Source organism: Bombus fervidus, chromosome 12 (genome assembly GCF_041682495.2).
Source record: "Bombus fervidus isolate BK054 chromosome 12, iyBomFerv1, whole genome shotgun sequence".
NCBI classification, from domain to species: domain Eukaryota; kingdom Metazoa; phylum Arthropoda; class Insecta; order Hymenoptera; family Apidae; genus Bombus; species Bombus fervidus.
The window spans coordinates 1047802-1075048 of record NC_091528.1 but is presented as its reverse complement, the minus strand read 5'-3'; the positions used below and the strand labels follow the sequence as shown (position 1 = coordinate 1075048).

The following is a 27247-nucleotide window of genomic DNA, read 5'->3' as shown; positions in this document are numbered from 1 at the left end:
CACCTTCTTTAGTTCTTATGCTGTCAATGGTAGAAAAATGTTTTCTGGTCAAATTAGTTTCACGAGGTAGGTACTAGCCTACTTTAGCGAATTCAGAATTCAGAAGCGCTTCGATCGGGACATCAACGAAGTAGTTCCGAGGCAAGGCTGAAGTGCATTCGCCTAACACAGTCGTAGCGGGACATACATAGTTACGTGAAAATCCACGATTGCAGAAACGAACTTCTCGGTAGGGTGTAACTTCTTGGCCTCCACTAGAAAAGAGTGGAGCACGACTCGAGTAGGCGGAGTGCTCGCGTGTCTGTGAGCTTTAACGGCTCTATGGTATTATGAGCGAAGTCAGCGCTAGGTGCACTCTCTTTCCCTCTTTACTATCTCACTATGCGTCCCTCGCTTCGCTTCACCCTTCTGTTAGCCTCCATCGCGTCCCTATTTCCGTTTCTCACCCCAGTTTTGTGCGTTCACCTAAGAGAGATGAGTAGGAAAGATGGACCGAGGGATTGGAGAGAGGAAAAAGAAGTTCAGCTACTCAACCTGCCTCGTACAGTGTCCCCTATAACGACGAAAACAAGTTTTCCTTCTTTCTTTCCTTTCTTCTTCCTTGTTTTCATAAAAGAATAATCCGCTAGGCTTAGCCCGTGTAAGAGATTTTCCAACAGAATGTGTGGTAAATGATATTCAGTTTTATACAAAACCCTACCGTTTTATCATAGCTTTAGAGATGTAATTCATTAAGAATTTTTATTATTTTCGGCATTCATTGTTTACGCTTCTTAAATTTTTGTTTAGGCTCGTGTAACGCCGAATAAAAGCTGGTTATCGATTTTTCATTCCTAATATCCGGTCGTATTGGATACTTGTATTTTAAAATACTTAATTGTTGTCAACCTTCTATTTTTAAAGGTGCGACGAATCGAAGATGATTTTCAATTAGTTCATTTCATTTGTATACTATGCACACAGCGAATATGCAATTGCTGCTGCCAACTAACAGCTATCAATGACAGGACGAGATGAGTCAGAAGCACCACAGGCAGCTAGAATCCTCGTTTGATTAGGTTCGTTAATGTGCCTGCCACTGTCAATTGAGACGGACTGATATTCTCTAGTAATCCGCTGAGGGCACCTTATCGGGCTGATATGTTATTGGCGCGGATCAGCGTGTATTCGCTTTATATATTGCATACATATTTGATTAAAAAACTACTGTCATTCGGATGTTACCCTATGTATTGTAATTGGTATCTTTAGAAACTGCAAAAATTTGATATTAGAGAAGCTGTTTTAAAATACACGATGAAAATTTATTTTATTAATTCATTCATGAATGATAAAAAACATTTCGCAAAAATCTCAGTATAATCTTCTGTCATGTTTAACATTAATTAAAGTTTATAGATGCGGTTAATATAAAGTCATGATCATTGATGCATCGCTGCTATATAGTATGAGTGATTTTCTTGATTTAAAGGGATCCTAAAAGGGATTTCTAAAAGGATTATCAGTAAATGGAGATCAAAGATAAGTTCCAGAAAGTTTCATCCTTAGAATTTCGTTTAAATGAAAGTTAAATTAAACCCAATTGCATAGTCTTTCATTGATAAAGATTTCGAACGCGATTATCTGTAATTTTCTCATACGATTATTCTTATGATTTTTTCTTCTTTCACAGTTGCTTCTATAGTAATTTTAATTATAAATCTCAATCATTATTATAATATCTTTTAATTATAATAAAATCTCAATACGGTACGTGAATCTTGTGCCTTTTTTATTTTTCCATTTTTTCTTTCTATTTTTAGGATTTCTCCTTTTTATATTCGATTGATACATCTTATTACTCTTGGGAGGATAGTATTAAGCAAACACTCATTTAACTCTTATGAAAAACATGTATATTGAAAAAGCTTTTAGGAAAATCAAATTACTTCATTTTCCTAATCTAACATACATATATATACATAAACAAAATCCGTCAGCCGCGTTATAAAATGATACTTTGATCTATATAATAACGTATTAACAATATTACCTTATGAACAAATTAAAGTATTAAGTTTTTATCCAACCGGACACAAGTCGAAAATTTTATTAGAAAATCAGAAAAACGCAAAGATTCATGAACTAGGTACATACGCGAAGTACCAAGCGTGCTAATATTACTGATATTTATTCAGAGAGAAGCATGTTTCCTGCAAACGGTTTGGCATCCGCAGAGAAGCGAGCAAATATTCCTTATACATATACGGTGGCACTTGGGGTAAATTCAGGTCATACAAGCAATCGAGAGTGTATTAACTAGCTCTCAACGAGAATTGAGTTACGCCGTGAGTTCGTGGTCCCTGATCAAAAGCCAGTGATGTATTGTAAACGGAAGGTGCAAAATTTTACCCTATTTGCCGTAAATTCACGCGATTCGGCTCCTCTGTGACTAGTAATTTCTAAAAATTTCATGCTCTCTGCCACGAAATTTGTGTGAGCCAGCGACTCTTAGCAATTGGACATTTCTCGTCATCATCCTATCTGACAACTTACCCTAAAATTTTCTCGATTTTCCAATGTCTCCGGTTTTCTGCTCGGAGATAAACCAACTATATCTATATGAATTTCACGAAATTTTAATAATTAACGCGTAGTATTTATTACTTCATCTCCATATTTCCTTTTTTATGTGAACAATCTTCTCACCGTTGAAACTGTATTCCTCTGAAATTCAATCGTATCGTAATTATGCTAAATGCAAGAAACGATCGGGTCATTATTTCAATTGACGTCCATTTTCATGTACGATATTAATTTATCGCTTAACAATCTTCGGTGTTCTACCGTAAGGCATAATTCAATAAGAAGCAGGAAGGGCGCTAAATGAATTGTGTTTGATTCAATAAAATTCGCCAGGTATTCGTCAAGGTACGAAACCGTGAAAAATTGTAAACTTGGGGCGCGAAACAACCCATCTCTACGTGCCAAGCTCAATTTCACTTTGACGTGCCTTACATTGGTCCCGAGTTACTCAGCGGTTTTACGAATCGCTATTTTTCTTTTCCTTTTTCTCTTTATGTACCACACATGCACAAACATGTTAGAAATTGCACAGGTTGCTAACATATAGATGGAAATACACCATACAAGTTAGAAGTATTCTTACGCATGTTTTTGTATATCTACTAACAATAAGTTTGTAATACCTACTGAAAGATAGATCAAATTTACATGAAAGTAAGAATTAGAAGTAAAAATTTCATACTCTCTAAGTTTCAAAGCTAGTTCTAGCTTAAATATTTACAAAAATATATCTTGCAGATTTTAAAAGTAGAAAATTAGATACATGGTATGTTTGCCCTGGTACATGTGTCGAAAACATGATTGTTTTAGTTGTGGAATTCCTTCAACTCTTCTTCTCTTTCATGCTCCTTCCCTGAATTCGTAAATACGTTCACTCGTTTACATCAAGTTCTAATACAGCGCCGTTCGCAACTTATGTATATCGATTTTGGCACAATGAAATTAAGAAATGCGTTGTCGAAAATTGCTCAAGAAAATTATTTGGCAGACTAAATTAATTCTTTAAGACACGAAAACGTAAAATTAGAAATAAAATAAGTTTCATTAATCATATTTTTTGGTATTAAAATTAAATGAATATATTTATCAAAACAGCGAAGTAGAATTGCTGTGAAAACAAAATTATACTAAGAAACTAAAAACATGGATTGCATCGAACGTGAAAAGAATGTAACTTTGTATTTTTAAATGTTATTATGTAGTATTATTCACTGCTTTAATATGGAATTAAATTCGCTACGGGTTACATAAAATTTTACAGTAGTATGGAAACTTAAACATAAAATATTTCCTTCCAAAGATATGTATATACAAGAATATTGCTTGCTACGTATAAAAGTAATAAAACGAAATAAAGTTTTACTATATAAATGATGAACTCCTAAAAAGTATGTTGCCATTAGTAGAACGGAATAAGCCAGCTGAAAAATACTCGCATTTCAAAGCATGATGTTAAACAATGATACGTGATTATCAACAGGATATGAATTTTCAAAGAGTACTACCATACATATTAATCCTTGCACCGTTACAGAGATGGAAACATATTTTGTTACTGAGAAGTAACAAAGTAAGTAGTAAAGTAATTGAAAGAAGTACAGAAGTAAAGTTATTACTCAATAATTACGTAGCTATTATTCGAAGATCTTTATTCGAGAATATTTTACAATCTGGTGATATAAATTTCTCAGCAAATGTATGTATAACCGAAACGCGATCGAACTGTTGTTTATCCATACCTAGCTTTATCTCTTATCTTTTGGTCTTTTTCATCACATCGAGACAGTTACGTAGTTTCATCGACTTGTTCTCGAGATAACAATGAACAGATTTTTCAGCTCGTGGCGGTTTAATTAAGCTTCGACGAAAAAACGACTGAATCAGCGTCCCTTGTTTGCATTAATAAAATAGAGATTCGATGCTTTTCAGTTACGATGAATTTCATTTTAGGGAAAAACAAAATTATGCATTGGCCGTTACATCTTCGATACTACACGTTCAATGGTGTGTATGCGTCAGCTTGTAAAGTACAATTAAACCAATAGAGGATGCATATATACATTATCAAGAACCGATGATTAAACGATCGTTTTCATAAACGGTTATACATATCGAAACGGGTGTATAACGTTGATATGTTGTATTTAACATGCTCCAGAAATTGGGAAATATTAGTCAGCTCATTAAGAATCGCTTGATTCATTAGATAATCTTTTATTTCTGTTTCACATACGGGTAATGATAACAATGATAAAGAGTAGAAACGTTTACAATGAGACAACGAGCATTCATAATAGCTTTAAAACATTGGTATCTTGAACAAAGGCGAGTCAAATCAACTAGCTTTCGCATATTCTTTTTCCCTCGATGATCTCTTTCGATCTACCTATGGTATCTTTGTTTCCATCTTCGTTACTACCCTCGATTCAATCCCATATGCCTTGTGATGAACTTGGTGGCATGGTTTAATTAAGTCACTCATCCGAGGAAAGTGAAGTATGTCTGTGAAACCGATGATATATGTATTTCCAGGGCAAGCATTTTCAGAGAAACGCAGAATCTTCGAGGTCGAGAAAATAATCAATTTACTCAAAATTATCATCCGACAATTATTTTTATGGAATATTAGAAATTACAAGTTTGAATAAATTGATATGGTCATTGTTGACGTAGTCTTTCCGCCATGGAATCGGAATACATAGATTTCATAAATTTTATAGAAGAAATCCAATCAAAAGCGAAGAAAGGTCTAAAGTATCTTAACGACTTTATATTCCAACATAATCTTCTCATCATCTGTTCAGCCGCTCTCTGCTCTTCGCGTTTGGACGAACTTTGGGAAACGCTCTAATTACGTCCTTCAGCGAAGAGAATGGAGACTTAAAATTAGTTGCGAAACCAGCGATCCGGTTTCCTCCTGAAGAGACTGCGCAACGAAATTCTCAGGACATTTTATCTTCATTTAATATCCTCAGATGTTGTAAATTATGGTTTTAACATCCCGCAGTATTTAAAGTAAGAGAAGCAACAACAAAAAAAAAAGAAAGAAGAAAAGAGGAGAGAGGGGAGAACAAAAAGAAATCTTAAAAACTATTTAAAAGACGGTAAAACGAAATTCGGAATGTTCCAGAGATTTTTTTTTTTTTAATACATCAGTAAGAAATAGACCGTACCGTTAAGCAGTTAATGCTTTCGAAGGTAATTCAGAAAAGGTAGTATAAAAACTTGTACGTGGAAAATGCAAAAGAATCTTGCCCGCAGCACTTTAAATGAACTTCTTGGATAGTTTGAAACTGCTGCCCCAATTCCAAGGGTGAATCCGAATAATCAGCCTCGCGAGTTTATACGCGAAACGCTCCATCAAACGTTCAAATCTTAAAGCTAGCAAAGGTTTTAAGTGGTTTCTGCCTTCGATTCGCGATTCGCTCAATGTATTCGTTAATATCGTTTAACGTTTCTCATCATAGAAGATCGAAAGAGCCATTAGTAGTCGGTTCGACTTCTGTAGCCTGCACGTGCAACCGCTGAGAGTCTAAGTCAAGTTTTGGTCAGAGTTTTCGATCGACGAGTTTGGAAGACAACCAGCGCGCACAAGCTACTAATCGGCCAGAAGTTAAATCAAGCGAAAATATAGTACAGCTAGTTAGTTACAGTTCGTTGAATAGTTCAACTTTTATTGGCGCTAGGAACGGCGGCGGGCTTTAAGATCGCGAATTCGAAGGAATTGCAGAAAGAGCACAATGTTACACAAATTAGAAGGAAGGAGCGCTTAATGTCCCGTGAATTTTAACTATGTACGACTCTTGTGGCGATTCGAAGATTTTCGCCGAATTTTTAGCACAATATATCTGCTAGTTCATGTCACACAAGCGGCTGTTATTATTAACAGCCGTAGTACATTAGCATTAATACATTCTGTAAGCTTCCTGGGTGCGGTATTTTATCAAATATTCATTATTCAATAATACGTGCTTCGAAGAAAGACCTGTTCTGGAGGTAGAAAATCCATTGTCTTTTGCTCAGCGAACTTGCCTTTTACATACTTTTCCTTAAGTAATAACTTTGACATATTTCTGATAAAAGAAAATCGCAGTTTCAGGAAAAGGATAGCCGTGTTTTAGTAGCAGCAAATGCATTAACGTGCGGTATTCTTGACCTATTGTACAAATTTTCCAGGGCAGAAGACAAAAGCAAAACGGAAGACAAAGCGGTATGCCGATGCGACGTCGTAGATCAGGTCCTCTGACAAATCTGTTGATCGCATTCGCGTACCAACGGGACAGCGATCGGAATAGCCCGGATTCGAAGGAGCGATAATTGAAATTGTCAAGATTCCCCGCTCGACAAATTTAGCACGGACGTGCCGTTGAATCCTTTGCAAGATTTTCGTGTAATGTCAACAACGGAATCTGTGTCGCGACCGAGAGAAAGGAAGAAGGCGAGATGAAAATCCGAAGGTGGAATTTACGATTGGTCCTTAGAAGTCGAAGGTCTTTCGACGATTTCCACTCTCTACAGTTTGGTCAAATTACCATTAAATGGAATCTTACGGGTACCGTTAACTTGCTTTTTCGCTCATCCTACGGCGAATTCGGTACATTCGATCAAAATCGGTCAAGCATTTTAATTAGTTTGTCGGAGATCAATTGACAGTGAAACGAATATAAAACAGTAGAAAACAGTCGTGATGCGATTTGAATCCAAGAGACGACTCAGTTTTATGTTTATGGATATTGCAAGGGCGGGAATCGTGCTGCACTTCCAAAAGAGGGAAAATTGGGGCAAAGTTCGGAATTATTCTTCGAGAGAATTGGACATGGAAATCATTAAACTCGGCATTTGCGTGTGCGTCGCCGCATTTATATCGCTTAATTCGTAGCACGTGCATTTTGAATTTTCCCTCCTTTTCTTATCTTCGCTATGGAATTTACATACGGAATTGTCTGCAAATAACAGTGATATGTGGACCAATGAAATGGTACTTTATGGGACGTTGTAAGAAGAATGTATGATATCCTTCGCCAAGATACGAAACTTTATATGATAATACAATGTTTGGTATAACATGTGTTGTGTTTTCCTCGTTTGAAATTTTTCCATGAAGGAATGATTTATTTAATATATCCATCTTGGCATGCTTCTCTTATATATATATATATATATATATATATATATATATATATATATATGTTATGTTGTATATATGTTAGGTTGTAACATACGAAGGATTTCTTTTCTTCCATTGAAATACATATGTATTGTGTACGAAATAAATATTTTTTGACACGAAGTAGGTAAAAAATGTAAGGCATTCAAATGGATATTTAATATAAGCTTCCAACTTTATAAATAGTTATAGCAATATGAGTTTTTGATACACAGCAAAATCACGAAACACAAATGAGCTGGGTCGAAATCGATGTGAATCGAAATAAGTTGAATTTGGAGAGATTGATTAGTTTGTCGAAGGAAATTTCAGTTGGCGAAATTGATTGCTTAACTTCAAAACTAGAAAAATGTTTTGACTATGTCGCTGGAGAATTGGTAGATTTCTCACTTAGCGTTCAGTTAATCGGGGAATCAAGAATCATTTTAGCGAAACTCTTCCCAGTTTTTGTTTTACCTTATTTGCCTTAGAATACTGACGCTCTTAGAAAATGTATTTTCGTTGTATGCTAACCATGCGACGAGATTGCCAGCATTCGTCTCTTTTCAAAGGAACGAGTCTTTTCAGTTTTCTCACGAATAGCGAATACAGTGCTTTGTAATATCTGCCGTAAGTAACGGATCCTTTCTAAGAGAAAGCAATATTGGCTCTCAATATTGCCTTATAAATGAATGAGACGTGGAAATATTATTAGGAGAGATATTGTACGGCGAGGATAGTATTATCTGTTAAACGTATAATGAATTTTTGATGTCATGTGTATATATTTGTTATAAGCTGTTTTTATTTCAGATCTAAATATTATTCGATCATTTGAACGATACAATTTTTACGCGAATCATCTTGTACTTTATTATTGCCATATTTGATTACTTCCCTTCCTTCGTATCAAGTAGAAATCTCAAAATCTGAGCGCAAAAGGAAATTTTATGCTGGACTGATGAGTTGTGAACCAGTTTCATTATAACAAACAAGAGGCTGATCCTGTATATCGAGCTTCCACATCCGTGCGTAGAAATGGATATATAATAAACGGCCTATGCGTGCCACGTAAACCATCGGACACAGTAGCCATTATTAATTATCCGCCAGTGTACTCCATCAGTGGCTAATCAATCGGGAGTTGGTGACTAATGGGTGTGAATCTAATGGCCTACACGAAACAGATCGAGCATTCCTGCGGACAAGTATTCGATGAGTGACAACTCCACCTATCGTTAGGATTCATCCATTCGTTTCTTACTCCATGTTCATCATATTAACGACGATATCTCTTTTCGCTTTAATACCCACAATGGTCGAAAAACTGAAATCATTTCGCGTTTGATTTTTTCGTTTAATTATACACGATTCGGAATATTTAATTATTCGCGAAAAATATGTATCTATAAATGACAAAGAATGGTTCAATTTGAAATACATATAACCATTTATCATTATTAATCGGAATAAACCTTTTTAGAAAGGAAAGGGATGTTCGTTTTGTTTAACGGAATGTAATTTTATAAAAATTATAAATCAGCCTATACTATTCCGGAAAATGGTAGATTATGAGATAAAATTGACAAATAATAGAATCTAAAATACAGGAAATCCGAATGTTAGCCATAAATATTTTACTAAAATATCATAATGTATGGGAAAGTATATTGCTAGCCCTATCGATTGGCTCTTTGCATCTTTACTTGTCTTGGCCAAGGAAAACTGGAAATAGCAAAATGAAGAATCCCGCCAAAAGTTTGCAACTTGCCAAATCGCCTCGTATTTTCCGCAAAGTTGCGCTAACTCCGAGCGAAAGTCTAGAAAATTTCCACGAAAACTCTGCCATGAAAGATATTAGCACCGTAGAATCGACAGTGCATGGTCTATGCGAAGAGAGCAAGTTACTAAACTGTTAAATAAAGTTGCGAGTAGTAGGTACCTGCATTTTAAAAATGCATTTTACGTAACATTCCGGCGTTTTTTCATTTTTCCTTTAATATTACAAAAAAATCTGAAACGCAATAAAGTACTGAACTTTTGTTTCGTGTGAAGTTTAACAAAGTAATAATTTGACAATAACTTAAAGAGAGAAAACAAATTTCACTGCGATACATTTTACGTGTAAATTAATTTCGTATCATTTTGGACCAAATTAAAAAGAAAGTGAATTTAAAAGTAAAAATTAATTTAGTAAAAATATCGAGGTATACGTATATCCTATTTATAGGATCAATAATGTAGACTAATGATTAAGTGAAGGGTCGAATAATAGATTATATGAAATCAGTGGTTCGACTTGATTGAAAATTTTCAAGGGATGTTTTAAAATAAAATTTTTCAATTACAGGAATGGAACGATGTGAACATGAGATGGAATACGTCGGATTACGGGGGAGTGAGAGACCTCAGGATTCCACCACATAGACTTTGGAAGCCTGACGTTCTCATGTATAACAGGTAATTTAACGCTGCCTTCATCTGTTTAATATTCATAGAACAATCTACTTTATATCGTGCATGCTCATAACTAACAATATTTTGGACAATTTCTTTCGCGGAACTTACGTAAGTTTTTCTTATTTTTATGTTAAAATATACAAACATGATATACGTGTATTCATGAAACGATTATAATAAAATATTGCTGTATTCATTGATTTTTCAATAAACTAATAAATTGGTTTCACGAATGAGTGAAGTGAATAAAATAAAAGAAATATTATTTCCGGTCACTTCAACTCAACGGAATAAGAATTCTGTTCTGTCATTCAATTTTCATCATGTCTGAGATTGACATCAAAAATGTTCTACTTGAATACTTTTCTATACAATAACTAATGCAATAGAATCTTTGGCAGATCCTTCTTAAATAATGATCGTTATTATTTACACGAGCTTTGCTTTTAAACAAAAACAAAAACGCATAATATATATTGTTAAGATTTGTTAAAAAATAAATCAGTTACGAAGCCATTAGACAAGATATGTTGAATACTCACGTAGAATTCCAGACAATTAGATTTTCCAAAAAAATGTCATTCCCCTCGTGAAATATTATTGCCGGCGCCTGTTCTCGCAATTTCCAGCCGTCTACCAAAAATTTTAGTAAACTCAATAAAAACGATTCAACAATTCCTGTATGTCAATTCTCTTTCACTCGACCCAGAAACGACTATATACTTGTGTTACGAATACGTTCATAAATTCTCTCCTCCACGTAAAGTCAATGATATTTTGCATACACACGTTTACGTACTGATGCTTACGCCAAATTTTTTACCATATTTAGAGAGCTGCACTGCATGCTACTGGTATGCTACTAGTATATGTAAACTGGAAATATTGATTATGTAAGCATGTTTTCGTAATTGATCTTACATAGCATCAATATAGAATTACGATAGGATTCTGTAATGTGTCAATAGATTAACTAATCGATCGGTTTGCCCGGTTGTTAATACAACGTCCAATATACATGACAAAATTGAAAAAGCTTCGTTGCAAATAAATCGTCTTCTTAACCTCGGTTACAGGATTAACTTTTTTAAGTATAGCACGATAACGAAGTGATATGGTCTCTGGGTTAAAACATTAATTTTGACGTTGAAATATTATTTGATGTCTCATTTGGTAAACGATCGTGACAGATATTGGATTGTTCGGAAAGTTCATAGCGTTCTTGTTTATTGACATATTCTTTTGTGTATTTAACGATATTGCAACAGGGCTGTTTGTTATGATCTTCTGTCAAATGCTGAGTTCAATTAGATATTAGTCTTATTGGTAGATATTAAATACATACGGTCGTTGAAAAAAACAACCCGGAATTATTCTATAAAGGTTTCACAATGAAATTTTTCAATTTAACGACATTAGTGAACACAAATTAATGATCAACAAGCTATGTTATGATTACCTTCAGGACATGGCATTACTAACTGACCATAGTAACATGGTAATAATTGTTAATCGCCTTCATTACTACGAATGCAGCTTTAATTGCATCGATGTGGACATTCCACTATTTTCTGTGCATTATTTAATGCGCTACCACATGTTTACGAGCTCCCAACACATAATTACGTTTCTACGCCAGAACCGATATTAAACGGGTATCTACGTAATATCGCGCCAGCTCAGTTTCATTTTCAGAAAGCGTTGTTGATGTCGTCGATCTATTAAATGTTTCGCAAAACCTATAAAATTCGGTATACGACATCGCTTTAATTGATCACGCGTAAGGAACATATTGTATCTAATTGCAGGAAATTTTTACTTTATTCCGTTGAAGAATCCCTCGAAAAAGCGTTACATACTGCCTGTAATCTTAGAGAAAACAAGAAACCTGGTAACGTCCTATTCATTTTTTAATATCCCTCAAAGATGCCCTTTTGGATAATTTCGAATTTTTTAAATCTTGACCCAATTAACTCTGAAAATTTGTATGATACCAGAAAAAGATTACAGATGTTTTTAATGTTATTTACGCAGTAAATTTTCCATTAATTTATAACGAAAAATATAACAACAGAATAGAAACTAGTGAATAATTACAAATTTTCAAGCGATAATGAAATTTGTCGAACGCAGAGGAACATTTATCGTTAATGTTACGTTTTTTCATGAATTTGAACCAACTTTTACACCGGAACCACGCTAATTAATATATTACGTATTTACAATAGTTGTGATATGAGTTTCAACGCGACAGAGTTTATTTGGAAAATCGTGCGAATTTCTCACCTGCCGGTGTCGTTTACCGCGCAAAACTATTAATTTCAGAGCGATATTTAACAATACATTTCGAGCGCAATGGGTGGATGGTAGACGCCATACATTTAAAGTGAATGGTCGCTGGCCAACTTCTGCTGGTACAATTGGCCTCAAACGCAGAGACCAATATTAATCTTGGTGCGCGTGTAATTCCAACGTCGATCGTGAGGTCACTCTCGAAGATGATGCACGGTTGAATCGCGTTGAGGATCGATCAATTAGCCGCTTTGTCGCTTCGTCACGTCACGTTTCTCGTGTGTTCCACTTTTCACCCAATCAACAACTAAACTAGACGTTCTCGTTTATTACGTTGTAATTCTCTGCGCGACGCTGAATCCGGAATAAGATATATTAGAAGAAACTGGTTGAGCGAGGGAAATGGGATGAAATGTTCTCTCTTATAGTTTTGTTTGCGATGAATAGCAGAATTGTTTGTACCGACTTACTGCGAACAGTGCTCGTCATTAGAAATTGATAAAGGCCCGACCGATACGTAATCAAGAAATTGTTAAACAATCAAGCTGTCAAAACTAAACAAACAAGAGGGAAAAGAAAATATCTTACTTTATCCAAATTGTTGAATCTCATTTTCATAACCGTAACGTTAAAAAACAATTTTTAGTAATTCAAGTTAACCGAACCAAAAATATTGCGCTAGTTCAACGTTTACCCTCGATGGATCAAACGCGCTTTCGAAATAAAAATCACAAATTTCGTAAAGTAAACGGTGACACGAAAGTTTACCTCCTCTTTTGCGCGACTTTTTCACCTCGTATCTGTCGGAAAAACGCGTCAGGGAGAGAGAAAAAAAAAGTTTATCGAGACAGTCAATCCGCTAAGAACGATCTAGATTCCGAACTATCAGAAGTTCGTGGTGGCTGGTATGTGGGGCAAAAGTGGGACGTCGGGCCAAGTGGGTCAGTCGCATTAAAAACAAAGCCACCGCCACCATTTAAAGGGAATCAGGAAAAGTATCTCCCCCGCACGGAAATATATTGTCGGAAAACGCTTGCGGCCCCTATTATTTTTAAGTAGGTAATGTATCGGCTTCGGGTCGGCATTGTATTTGTCGAATCAAAAAGTTTAGTTTAAGGCGCATTAAAAGCAACGAATCTAGCCAGCTTCGCTTCCAGGAGAATCGTAACCACACGTCGAAACTACTTTTCTACGCAGTCGCCGGACTTTCTCATGCTTTTTCGTTGTATTGTTTCCGTATCCTGCGTGCTACGATTCCTTTTGAAACGACTTTGACATCTTGGCAACTAGCAACTATCCACTACCATTACTGACTTCTATGCTGTCAGTTTTATCAGAGTTCATTCGTTTTGTATCCGTGGCGTTTTCTGAACAATAATTTGATGTATCAGACGGAGTAGTATAGTCGAGGATAGGGCGAACGATCAAATTTTTAACGTACAGGCAAACCTTATTATATTCATGGTCAAACCTCTAAAAATCGTACTGTCTATTAACTTTTGATCCATGGTATACTAACATATATCCTTAATCTAATTTTTAAATTAGAATGTTCTCGGATTTTCAATAATCTTTTATTTCACTTTATTAACCGCTACAATATTTTAGCAAGCATCTTTTCATACCAGTAGCATCATTTCACACTAGCGTAACTGTTTATCTCTGTAATTAATTAAAACAAATTTATATCTGCATGATCGTCAATTATGTTACTGTGTCATTAAAGATATCAGGAAAGGCTACCCCCGCTGTGTGCCAAGTACAATAGCATAAAGTAATTTTCTCTGGAACTAGAAAATAAACGATATTTTTTGCAACACAATTTGCAATGAATCCTCGTTCCGTTGAAAAGCATCAGCTCACGGTACACTTACGTGAGCATGTAACTTATCGTTTGCGGTTTTATAAATATCATCCACTTCACCGGGCTCTAGCAACGTCTCCTTCATATTACGGTACCAGCGAACATTTTGCATGTTACGATTTAATAAATTAGCTAAAAGAAATGCAAAGAAAGTTCAGTGCCTCCAGTCAATATACGTTCGACGCTCCACAAATATAATTTCATTGTAAAAGAAAGCAGTAAAACAGCTTGCTCACGTAGCAAGTGTCACTCTATAACTCTACTTCACACATCGATAATTTCATTTAGGGGACACGGCGACCAATTTATAAGCAAAACGAAAATAAAATTGTCATTGTTTAGTCGGGGTAACGTGACCAAATTTTCCAGCGTATGTTAGTTGGAATCGAACTACTGATCGGAACATACGTGCCGCACGTGCAGACGTACGTTATCGTTCGCGGTTCTAGAATCTGCTGCCATTGGTAATTTCACTGAATAAATCCTCAGCCAACTGGCATATCGTTCAATATATACGAGGTGTTCAAGAAAAGAGATTTAATTTTTGGTCGCGATACAATATCTTCGGTAGCTGCGTGATGAAAAAACCCGAAATGAAAATTTTTACGATATTTCGGTTATATGAATTATATCATACAACATAATGTAGGTTAATATAAACAGACTATTTGCATATTTGCATAGCGCCCCATCTAATTTCCATTCGAATAAACATTTTCGATCGATGACTTTTAATTCACGAGTGCACAGCCTAGCAAATAAACGAGTGTTTACCGTCGCTATATTTCCCGCATATATTTGAAACGGTTTCGAAATTATGCATTCCGTAGTGCGATTTTCATAAATACTCTTTCCGTTAATTGCCAACTTCGATCTTTACACGAGCCTTTTTTTCATTCCATTTATCTCTGTTGTAATTTCTTCTGTTTTAGCCGAGTAACAGTTTAGCAATTTTGTTCTTATTTATATGTTCATTGCCATTCGCGATAATCGTGAAAATTTATTAGGACGTCTTTCTAATTTAACTACGCTTAACTGTTTGCTATTTTAAATTCAATTATTCTTCGTCGTTCGCGCTCGCGCATCGGAAGTCGTGCAATCCGTACATACACATTTGCGTTCCTTTAGTCACCAGGGATTAAGGGCAAAGCAAATAGTTCCTGCATTTCTGCCACGAACTAACACGTCTCGACAGATCATATTTGAGAAACGTGCTTCGAAATTGCATTCATTTTCAAAGATCCTCTATCATTATTCATTTGGAAATTAACTCAATTGAGTTGGAAATTAACTGGAAATTGATTCACGGATATCTATTTATTTATACGTATAGCGAAGCTTATGAAATAACAGCCAACTTAGTTAATCAATTATTCGTTGATCCTATTAATTGGCACCCCGTATAGCGAGTGCTAGACGACTTTTGCTCTACTTTCATTCTGCCATCCAATGCAAATCCAATGTTTGACGATGCTGTCTTTTGTGTTCAGAGAGCAGTGCGAGATTCATTAATTAGGCCACGGGCAACTTTAGTAAACACGAGTAGAGAAAGAGAAATTAATGAGTCACGGGATTTATTGACTTCAGATGTTTCATTCCGTCGGATAATCTTCGCACAATGATAAATTTTCATTTGTATAGATCAGTAAAAGTTTCTTACTGTTTTCTGTCTTATCGAACATTGATTTATCAACGTAATCGTGATTTTTATAGCAGTAGAATCTCACTATTTATCTAAAATTGAAGTGTTAAGCGAGGAAATAGAATCGTGATATAAAATAGGGAGGTAATAACATATATCCAGTGAAAAGTTTCTTTTAATCTTCGGACGAATGGATTAAAAGCTTTAATTCATTGAAGAAAATTAAAAACTTTGTGACTGGGTAATTATGAAGTTATTACAAGGGATATAAGTTTAATTTATTTCTTGCATTTTTTAAAAAACAGTCATACTATTCTTATATTGTAATAAATACTCTGAACTCTTATTGATCTAGATGCAATTCAGGGCGGAGCTTTCGTAATAAATTTTTTTAATGTCCAAGTTAATCGAGTAAGATTAATTACGCATGGTTTTTTGCAATCAGTTTCTTATACTTGAACTTTTGGGCCATTTTTGGAGTATAAAATATCCAAATTAAATAAATTTCTTAGCAAGTTCAATGGCGTTATGCGATGAAGTAGAATATAAAATTCCGTTGAGGATTATTCCGGCGATATTCCTGCGATGCGTATGTAGAGTACATAGGGTGCAAAAACGCAATCACAAGCATTTTCCGGATGAGAATGTTCTCTGATGAGACTATTACCGGTCGTTTTCCGGTCGGAACAAATGATCCTAAACACATTAAACCTGTTTCAGCTGTTCCGATAGGACAATTCAATCGCTGTTAATCGAATTTTTGCACAACCTCCATAATCAATGTTCCACACTCAGCAATCAATTAACCAATTATAAATCAAATTCTATTCGATAAAAAAGTTATCTAGAGATGAACTATCGATTTGTATTCATTGTAGATTTAGTTTTTAAATACAAATGTTCTCAGAAAGTTACGATGAAAAATGATTTTATGACACATTTTGATTAAAAAAAATAGCTTTACGCGAAGAGTAAAAACAGAAAAAGAACAAAGTAGCTTTTTTTGAAATGTAGCACCTCATAATTCGTTATCAGTGTAGGATGTTAGGCGTTCGAAGAAAATTCGCCGTTTTTAGTCTTATATATGCAAAAACCACAGTTTTATCTTAAAGTTTTTCCAAAGTTACGAAATATAGCATAAAACTGAGAGCACAGAAAATTTTTCGAAAGCTAATATACATCCATTGAACTAGTTGTCGATATCCAATATACGCATCCTCTCGAAAGTCGATCCTGATAGATCGAACACGATCTATATTAAGTCTAAAACTGATGCAAACTTTGCGATCTAGGGTGTAACCGTGAACAAGTGAACATCTATGGGTAGAATTTCATTTCGGACGACCGACTTCCGACATTGGTCGGACCAGTGTCACCGACTGGATATTAGGCCACCGTCACAAACAGTGTTCGGTCCAGGATGACACTCGTGTGTAGGCGCATATAAAGGAGATATCCGATTAATATGGCATAAATATCGTTTGAAGGAACGCGAGAATGTCGCGATGATACGAAAAGGTCAAGAGTTAGCAGCATACGCCCGCTTAATGTATGATAAAATGAGTTTACATTCACGACGAGGATAGAGACCGTGGGGTTGAATCGTTTGGTGGTATAGGAAGACAGAGCGAGAGATTAGACGGGAAACGAGAAGAGGAAGGAAAGTACTACTGCTGGAGGTTCGACTGCATAGGAAACTTGGAACGAAGCCAAAGGCAATATGCATTAGCCATCGCGTATTTTGAAATTCAAGCCAAAGCAGATTAAATCCTACCCCTGGACCCCTCTTCGGCCCATGTTGGGCCTCGTCCGCCGATTTTTCCTTTAACCGTACTGTCCTACTGTCCTGTTTGCGGATACATAATGAACATCAACCCTCTGGTACCTCGATGTCTGAACTTTTATAGCGTTTCGATTGCCGCGGTAATCGATATGCGGTCACCCAAATTTCTGCTACAGATGGCCCGAAATTTCGTTCTGCTTTGGCTACTAATCGTCAACTACCACGGTGGTTTCTCGTGTTCTGTGGTAAACCAAGACTTTCATCTTCCTATCTAAAGTTCCAGTCCTTTATTTACTCCATACCTACTACCGTCGCTTGTGCTTTTTTCGTTTCCTTTCTTTCTATTTTTTCCGTAGCGGAGCGCCTTTTTATAATGCAACATTACGTATCCGTCAATAGAATATACAAATTTTTATAATTGAAAAATTCTTTTATTGAAGATTATATTGCACACCACATAATTACATTACATGCAAATATTATATATAAATACATACCAATATTATATTCGAATATAATCGAAATATAAGCAAGTATCATACATACCAATATTATATTCGAATATAATCGAAATATATGCAAGTATCGCACATTGTAGTTCGCCACAATTATGGCAATGTCTTACGCAGAAACCTTAGACTTGTCATAAATTCCTCTGTTCTATTGGGTATCCTCGAAACTAGAGATTCCTTCAGGCTCCCATAAATTTCCTGTCATCAAACGTCTGACAAGGCGTGCCGAACTGTAAATAGCACTTAGCCACACGGGGTTACGGCAATGTTTAGGAGCACTTCAATTACCGTTTTCAGTGGAATGCGGCCAACCAGATCCAAAGGAAAGAGGCCAGGTTTCGACCGCAGCGGGCACGGTTTATTGAGGCCTAAATCAGTTTGGCTAGGCATGGCCGCATGACTTTCCAGTAATTAGGTATTGAGAGATCGTTTCCAGGACGTTGGACAATATATCGGTAGTTGGTGGCGCAAAGTGCGATTCGGTAACGTATAATTCCGAATGCTAGCAACCTCTATCCATCAGTTTGCTACCCTCATCCCTTTCCATTCTACGAAGATTAAGTTGTTTTCAAGCTCTTGAGCGTGAACAGTGCCAGAGATATCGCAGATACAATCGAGCAGGTGGAATTCATTCCGTACATTGTGAATGTGATATAGATTGTATATATATTGTTGATATTGCTGTATATTGTTGTGTATTACTCATAAATTATCGTATATAGCTTGTGGTGACAATTACAGGACCGCTGCCACGTCCTTGTTCCTTTAGGCATTACTATTAGGTTTACCTCCTCGAAACGTCGTGTATTTAATCAAAGTGATTCCCACGTGGCTCGATATATTTTCACAGTGGCAGGCTCTTCCCAAGCTGTTTATTCAAGAAGTCGTTCATCAACGTGTATAAGACACGCGTTAGCGTTTCTATTGGGCTTCTACTTCCTTCGAAAATCGTCGTTTCGAACCTTGACGTTTCATGTAAAACAGACGATCGATCTGTCTACTTAAATTAAATAATCCACCTACCGAGCTCCATAGTATTTGCTTCGAATAAACATGAACGCTTAATCGATCCACACCCCTCTTTAATTTATGTATTCACGATTGCACCCAAATTTCTTTCGGATTACATATAACCGTAAACCTGAAAATTTTTCATGGAATTTAATTCAAGTTTAAAAAGAAAACTGTGTTTAGGAAGAGGGCTAAATGATTTAAAAAAAGTTGCGTTCGTTTACTTAAGTGTTTAATGTGACGAAGTGGACCAAAGTCATGGGTCTGGACCTCTTGGTGTTTTCTTGGCGACTGACTAAAACCAACCGATCATCGACGGTTCGATGTTGGGGAATGTTTAGATTATTGGCGCTCGGACCGCCGCAAACACCGATGCTTGACGCGAGTTCTCGAAAGAGGTCTTATTGTCTACGTGATATTAGCTAGGGGTATTTAAACAGATATTGTTTTTAACAGTTAGATGATAGTCGTCGACCGATAGGCCGGAAAATGTGGTTACACTTTTAGAATTCAAATGTGACCACTTTTAGAATTCAACGGTGTACAGTATTTCACGACAAAAGCCGTACACCACCAAGTGACGATGTATGTACCAAATATTTTAGATTGCCATTCAATTTTGTATTTTGGTACTTCGTATGTCGAACAAATCTCAAGAATATCGGTTTCGAAAGGACGTGCTTACTTTATCATCAACTATCAGCTTTCATGATAACATTTTCGCTCTAAGCTCCGCTCTTTTCAGCTTATTTTAGTCGAGGAAGTTGCAACAGCTTGTTCATGAACTTCGTACCCTTCAAACTGTTATACATCTCTTTTGGAACGATTCTCGGATCTGGTAACTCGTGTAAGTGCAACGAAACACGCTGTAAATTTATCGAGACGAGTTTTATTTTGTACTTTCAGTTTCTTCAAAATGAAGCTCTTCGTGAACGACACAATTCTATTATCTTCGCAATAGAAAGGCAAACATCGACTTCGTAATGAAATATCAGGAAAATCGAAAGGCTTTCGTCACCAAAGCACATAGCAGGTAGAAACACGAGAGGAAAGTAGTTTGGCTAAAGGTACAAAGTGATTTTTCACTCGGTACGACTGGGAAATCTCGGCTGATACGGCGAATCCGAGAACATTTTCGAGAATTATCTGGTAGTAGTGGCTTTGCCAAATGTCGTGCAATAATGGAGTTATATCTGCAGATTCAGTTGCACCAGAGAATTTCAGATCGACAATGGTGTCTTGGTGCAAACAGCTATTTAATTCACAATGATGTTCTACAACGACAAAGATCTTTGGGAGAAATGGAAAATCCAGCGTAGCGATTTTCAAACGTCACAAATATTCCATCGTTTCGAAACTCGGTCGACTGTTTAACGTATTGCATTTGACATTTTGTTTCTCAAACGTGTCCTTGAGGAATTTTCCACTTTAGCATGTGACAAAGGATCCCTTTTTTATATCATTCGTATTCTATGTTTTATTAGAATCGTTTACGTGTCTACTTTTATCCCGAACGAATTTCGAAAAATAGATTTTCCGATTCCTAAAAATGTTGAAAATGATGCTCCGTTAAAATTTTAAGAAGAACTCCAAATTTCAACTTTTTCCTTTTCTACATTTTATCTACGTACCGTGTTTACAACTCTCTTTTGTGTTATCGATTTCGATTAAGATAATAGTAATTTAAAAATTCCTGTTTCTGAATTACCTCACCAGTACTTATTCATTGCACGATATCATTTTAACTGGTATTTAATTCGAGGAAAGAAGCACAAGTGGCTCTGTTTCATCCTTATTTTGTACGAGAGAAGTTCATTCACACAAAATGAACGGAACGAAATGCGATTCACTGGTGGGTTCCGCGTAACTGCACTCATTTCCACTTAATCTTGTTCCGTTTACGAGCACAACTGTCTCTTTTGGCGATCGCAAAACTCGCAAATAATACCGCGACACAAAGAACCCAATTGCAACTCCCCGTCCAACGTCGACCCTTTTTCTATCCGTACCTATAACCCGGACCACGATCTCTCTTGCCTTTCGATTTTCCAGCTTCCTGTGTGTACCTCGAATACACGAGACCGTTCGAGCGCCGTTGGAAAGGGTTTGAAGGCCAATGAACCGAAACTATTTACCTGGTCGTACTTGGCTTGTACAAATCCATACGGCCCTGGGATGCAACCATGCATTTTACATGTATATGCATCGAACGATAGCTGTCGATCGTCGACACGATACTGGCACGAACAGTCGTGACGAACTTTATGAAATGAATCTTCTCCTCTCTTTTTTTCCTCTGCCTTTTCTTTCAAGAGCCAGAGCACCGGAACGTATCGAGTCGAACTTTATCGGAGCGTAGTCATGGTTGCATGAAATCGCGGTAAATTGTTAATGTTCTCTAATGTATGCCAATATCATTTGCGGCATTTTATCGAGGACATTCGGTTAAAAATGAAAACGAAGACGAAGGTTCTATCGATCGACGCCACTGACCTAATAATCGAAACATTAACTATCGGAAGAGTACGGTTTCTACTATTTCTTGCGCCGTACCTTTAATCGGACCATACAGGCAGGAATTGCGATTCTTTCGAACCAACTACTCGGAAAATCGACCGATTGTATAACTGAAAAATTAATACAAAGCATGCCACCCGAGTTACGTTGTTCAGCTCCTATCGATTAAGCTTGTCGGTACGGATTCTAAAATTTTCTTAATTTTTCTTTCCTTTCAGATTCATTTCTCTGTCCGTTTAATGGATTCTACTTAACGTATATAGACACTGACAAGATCAAAAGGATTAACAAGTAGCCGTATCTAATGTTACATCGAACCTATCCTGTCCTAAATAAATACAAATTGATCCCGAAAGCTGATCTATCCCGCACTAGTGAATTCATCACTCGACCAGGCTGGCAGCTCGAGAGGTCAAGCTATTAAAATTCAAAATCACCCCTACCGAGAGGATTGGTACTTACACCTGGTTTGAGCCACTCTGTTTGCAGGAACGAATGTTACATCTAACAGGAACTAGGTTTAAACGCAAATCGATACTAATTCATAGCGCGGTCGGCGCACGTAAATATCATCACATCAGGCTGCATACACATTATCATCCTCAGTTTGGGGCTCAGAGGGCTCCCGATGGGAATTTAATTTTCGTCGTCAAAGGGGACGGTCGCTTATGCGAATTTAGCATGCGGCGGAAAGAAACGTGCAAGCACACAGGGAGTGCAGTGTGGTGTGAAACGGCAGAATGATGGGGATTGAGAGGATGGTAGTCGTGTTAGTGGGTGTGGCAAGGCGGTAGGGTGAATACGAGGTGGTACAGGGGGTGGATTCAAAAAGAATGAAATAACGGATTGGGTTGCGGCCAACTGGCCGGCTTCCAACCAATCCTTAGTCGCCTGGATGCGGGAGTATATTATGTATACCATTCACCCGCCTTATATCCGTGCCCCGTGGAATCGTCCCGATGCATCCCATTCAAAATCATATTTCCCTGTTTGCTGTGCGTCCTTAGACATAGGGCTTCGAGTCGAGTATAGAAACAATAATTGAGAGCGAACGGTTCACCGCGTTGCTTCTTCAGCGAGAAGCTTCCCGATGTTCATTAACGATACTCGAGCGATTCTCGCAGGATCATCTGGTGCGGAGGCGCGAATTTTCCGTACGAATTCCTTGCAATTGCTGGCGTATTTTTTTGGGTGTTACGTGACTGTCGAGGAACTGCCCATTTTCAGGATCACGGAAGAATAGGTTAAGCGATAAGAACGGGGCGATTAAGTTTAGAGCTGTTATTCATCGACGGAGTTCACTGTCGCGTGAAAAATGAAAAGTCCTGACGAACTTGGCCATGTGTACTACTTTAGAATTAGGAAGTCGAAATTCATTCGTTTAAACAGATGCCTTCTATTTGTGACGAGTCTTTTCGATGCCAACTACAACAGACATCGGCAAAGTAAAAGAAGTAAAAAGAAGGCCAATAGTGGTGGAGTAACTGCACCAAGAAAAAATAATTTACGAGAAGCATCTTCACTTCTAAAGATTGGAATTCCTTTTACTCTATGGATCTGATCTCATTTAAGCGCAGACACGTTTTCAGAAATATTTCAATCATCTTTATGGACGTTTCGATCAATCAAATGTCGATGTACTTTCGGCATTGTGGATACAACTATGTTGAAAACCATTTGAAGGAAATGGGAGGTCTGGGCGTAAAATGCAGAAAGATAGCGAATGAGCAATCTATCTTTTCTCTGACTTTCCAATAATTCCCGATTTGCTGCCATTGTGGTTAAATGAAGCAAGTTGGAAGAGCGAAGGAAATCAAACCTACAAGTTAGATGATTCTCAGTTTAATGCTTACCGTTCTCCCTAATCATTGCTTTGGTTTGAAATTTTAAATTATAAAGTGGCGAAGAGAATTTGCCAAAATTCGACTCATACGATACCCAGACAAGAACTTTAGTTGCATCTGCGTACTATGTACACTGACGTATGGACTTGTTTCTTTTTAAAAGATCAATAAAAAATAGTATTTCTCTTTTTCTCCCTTTATCTAATAAATTGTAGCTTCATGCGAAGAAACTAAATCTCCACGTGTTCTATAATTTTTCCAATAATAATTACAACAGGGTATTAATTATTTTTTTTAAGTTAGTTTTCGAGCAAACGTGGATGTTATTATAAGTATTTTGAACGATACGAATAAGGAAATGGAAAGAATCGAGGAGATTAAGATAAGAAAAAGCTTTAGTGGAAGCTTCAAAAAGCCGTTTGTCGATAGATCAACGTCATAGCTTGCTTCATGGTCCTATCTATCCAGCGTGTCGCTTGAAGCTGAAACATCGAACACAAATGTAACTGTGTCCAGAAAATGGCAGAGTATCGATTTAAAATAGTAACGAATTCATATAGAATTTTAGACGAGATTGGCACAATATTACTACAATTGGGATACAACGGAACATAGAGAATTTTCTGTAATTAACTCATTCCGTAGTGACTGCGGATCTAACGATAATAATTTACTGCTTAATAACTTGACACTGTATCAAAATATGTGGATCAAAAGAAGTTAAAAATAGTATATAACATAGGTAGTCTAGCAGAATTTATTGCGTTCAGAAATTTGAAATTTCACGTTAATTGTCGAAGTTTGAAGTATCTTTTTTACTCGTAGAGTATAACGATAATGTATTTCTCTGTGATTCTTTATGATTTCAAAATTATTATTTATATGTGAATTCTTTCGTATTCGAGCATTCAAGATTAATTAATTTAATTGATGAATAACATTTTTCCGATACCACGCGACGTCCTACCTTTACTAAGTTTTTAATTGCATGCAACATCCCGTACTTTTTCCCAGGAAAGGGTATCGGTCTTCACTCGATGACCGTGCTTTCTAAATGGGTAATAAATTTATTGCGTTCAATAACTACGTGCAGAAACGACGAATAAATCACACGCCTGTCTGCTAATTACAATGTATATATACCGTTTCAAGGCAGACGCTCTCGTACCGTTAAATTTTTGACCATAGATGGAAGAACAAGTAGGCTGGGAGATTCATTAATTTATAATACGTGATGGACAGCGATCGAGTAAGTCAATTCGCTTTAAATATTTCAATGTGCTATCCGTTTCATTAAGATTCTTCAAATACGTTGCTATTCTGATAATTAAATTACTCTCGATTCTTGTTCAATAATGAAATATACGCGCAATAAAAGTTCAGTAGTAATATATGAAAATAACTTTTGATAAATAGAATTGCACGAAAGACTCTGAAATTGTTATTTCCTACATTTACCTGCATTTTATAAAAATTTCATTTGACTTCGTGCGAATAATATCTGTTAAATACAAGAGATCTTAAATTAAATTTATTATTTGACATAGCTGCCTGAACTTTATTAAAATTGTGATGTTTGATTTTATGCAAGTGCTCGGAGAAATGCATGCCCTTCAGATCTCGCAATTAAATATCATTTTTAAACATCATAACAAGCATTAGTCATTGCAAGATTCTAACATCAGTAACAAAGTAACGAATTCAGGGCTCTTTAGCTTGCAACAAATAGAATGAATCGATCGCACAACGAAACGGAATTGGTAACTAGATCCGGCGTAATTCAATATTTTAATTTTAGGAAACACCTGCCCCGAGAGCAAAGGATCGCTAGAGACAAAAGAGTTAAAATTGCCCTTCTTTCTATGTTTTGCATTTCACTAGTGAAAAGATGTTGAAGTATATAAACAGATGTCTACGAATCTACGTACAAATTTTAATATCGTGCGAATCATTAATCACGACTTTTATCCGATATCCTCCATAATTCCAATCACAATTAACACACGAGACTTTCAACTGCGATAAATTCAACAGACTACGACGCTAAGTCGAAAACTTTGATTGTCTCTATATACTACATTAAAATCTCTAACTTCATTCGTGTTTAAAATATTCATCTTTTACTTTTCACCATGATCTTTTTACGCGATTTTATTAATATTATCAGCAAAATTGCCATATTACAGTTTTAAGTAATCGGTGCTAACAAATTCTTTTGCGTAACACTTTTCTGCTTCAAGATTTTAATGGGAGGGCTAAACGTTGTTCGAAACATTAATCGGAACCCGTTTAACGATAACGATTGTTGGTTACAGCGCGGACGAAGGCTTCGACGGCACTTACCCGACGAACGTTGTCGTGAAGAACAATGGGACCTGCTTATACGTACCGCCCGGCATATTCAAAAGCACTTGCAAGATAGACATTACGTGGTTCCCCTTTGATGATCAGCGCTGCGAGATGAAATTCGGCTCCTGGACGTACGACGGTTTTCAGGTAGGGGATACCGCACCATGGGAAATGGGTCAGCACGTATCCGTTTCTTTTTAATCTTCCGCTTGCGTTTTTATAGTCGAAGTACTTAGCTCGGACATGCCAAACTTTTTAAGAGGGAAAAGAAATTTCTCTAAGTACACAATGATATTTTACGATTCGACACCACACGTGGTATATAAAACGTTAGGAAATTCTTTGTTGTTGTTGTTGTTGTTGTTGTCTAGTGTTTTCAAAAAATATCAGGGAATATTGCTTTAGGAGAAGGTAGTATCAGAGAAGGTAGTTGCAACTGAATATTGCCCATTACGTGAAAACGTTGAAAAATAATAGCTTGGAAATATACAACAGGTTCTGTTCTCATAACGAGGAGGAAAAATAAGAAAGATAAAAAAAATTAAATTTCTCAATTGTGTGTACCTTTGCTAGCAAATATTAAATGTTCTAGAAAGATTTTGCATCCGTCGATGAGGTTCAACTGTTGATTGGAAGCGATTTTATATACCTAAATTTATCGCTCCAGAAGTCTGACGACCAGAATGTTCCAATTTCGATATCCTCGATTATTATTTCTAGAATACTTTAGAGCAAAAAGCTTACCGTAAAAACTTGTCCATAATATCGTTTTCGTTTCAATTTACTCGTCCTGTAAAGTTATTCTTATTGCAAACAGAATTTGTGGCAGGACTATGTACAATATGAAATGAATAGGATTTAAAGAATCGAGATGTACTTTTTGGACGAGACTCCATTTAATCCTATAAGCCGTTAATGTCGTTAAAGTGTTCGTGCAGTATCGTCTTTTTAACACAATCTGATGTAAATGCAGCGATGCTTCCGGAAAACATTATTTCAAGGAGAATCCTGAAAATTCGTGAATTGTGAAAGGTGCATTTCGGGTAACAATAAATGCGACAGCGTAACGTGCGGAGAATTCTCAGTAATGCAGTTTCTCACTAGCTGTTTCAATTGGTTAATACAATGTCTGGATAGACTGCTCCAAAATTTCTACAACGTGGTGTTTCTGTTTAAATCGCTAAAGTAGGGTAAACGTAAAATTGCGCGACAAAATGGACAATTTTGATGGGTTTCTTAAAATATGTTACTGCGTATCTCGA

General features: G+C 36.4%; 2 protein-coding genes across 4 annotated transcripts in view; both read left to right on the top strand.

Annotated features, from left to right (window-relative positions):
- LOC139992943 (furin-like protease 1) overlaps positions 1-27247 on the top strand; it is a 355294-nt gene that overhangs the window by 74329 nt on the left and 253718 nt on the right. The window lies entirely within an intron of this gene.
- Nachra7 (nicotinic acetylcholine receptor alpha7 subunit) overlaps positions 1-27247 on the top strand; it is a 161753-nt gene that overhangs the window by 119162 nt on the left and 15344 nt on the right. For all 3 annotated transcript variants that reach the window (XM_072014269.1, XM_072014267.1, XM_072014268.1), the window contains 2 exons: positions 10062-10171; positions 25952-26132. In XM_072014269.1, coding sequence (XP_071870370.1) covers positions 10080-10171; positions 25952-26132 — 273 coding nt within the window. In that variant the 5' untranslated portion in view covers positions 10062-10079. The remainder of the gene's footprint in view (positions 1-10061; positions 10172-25951; positions 26133-27247) is intronic.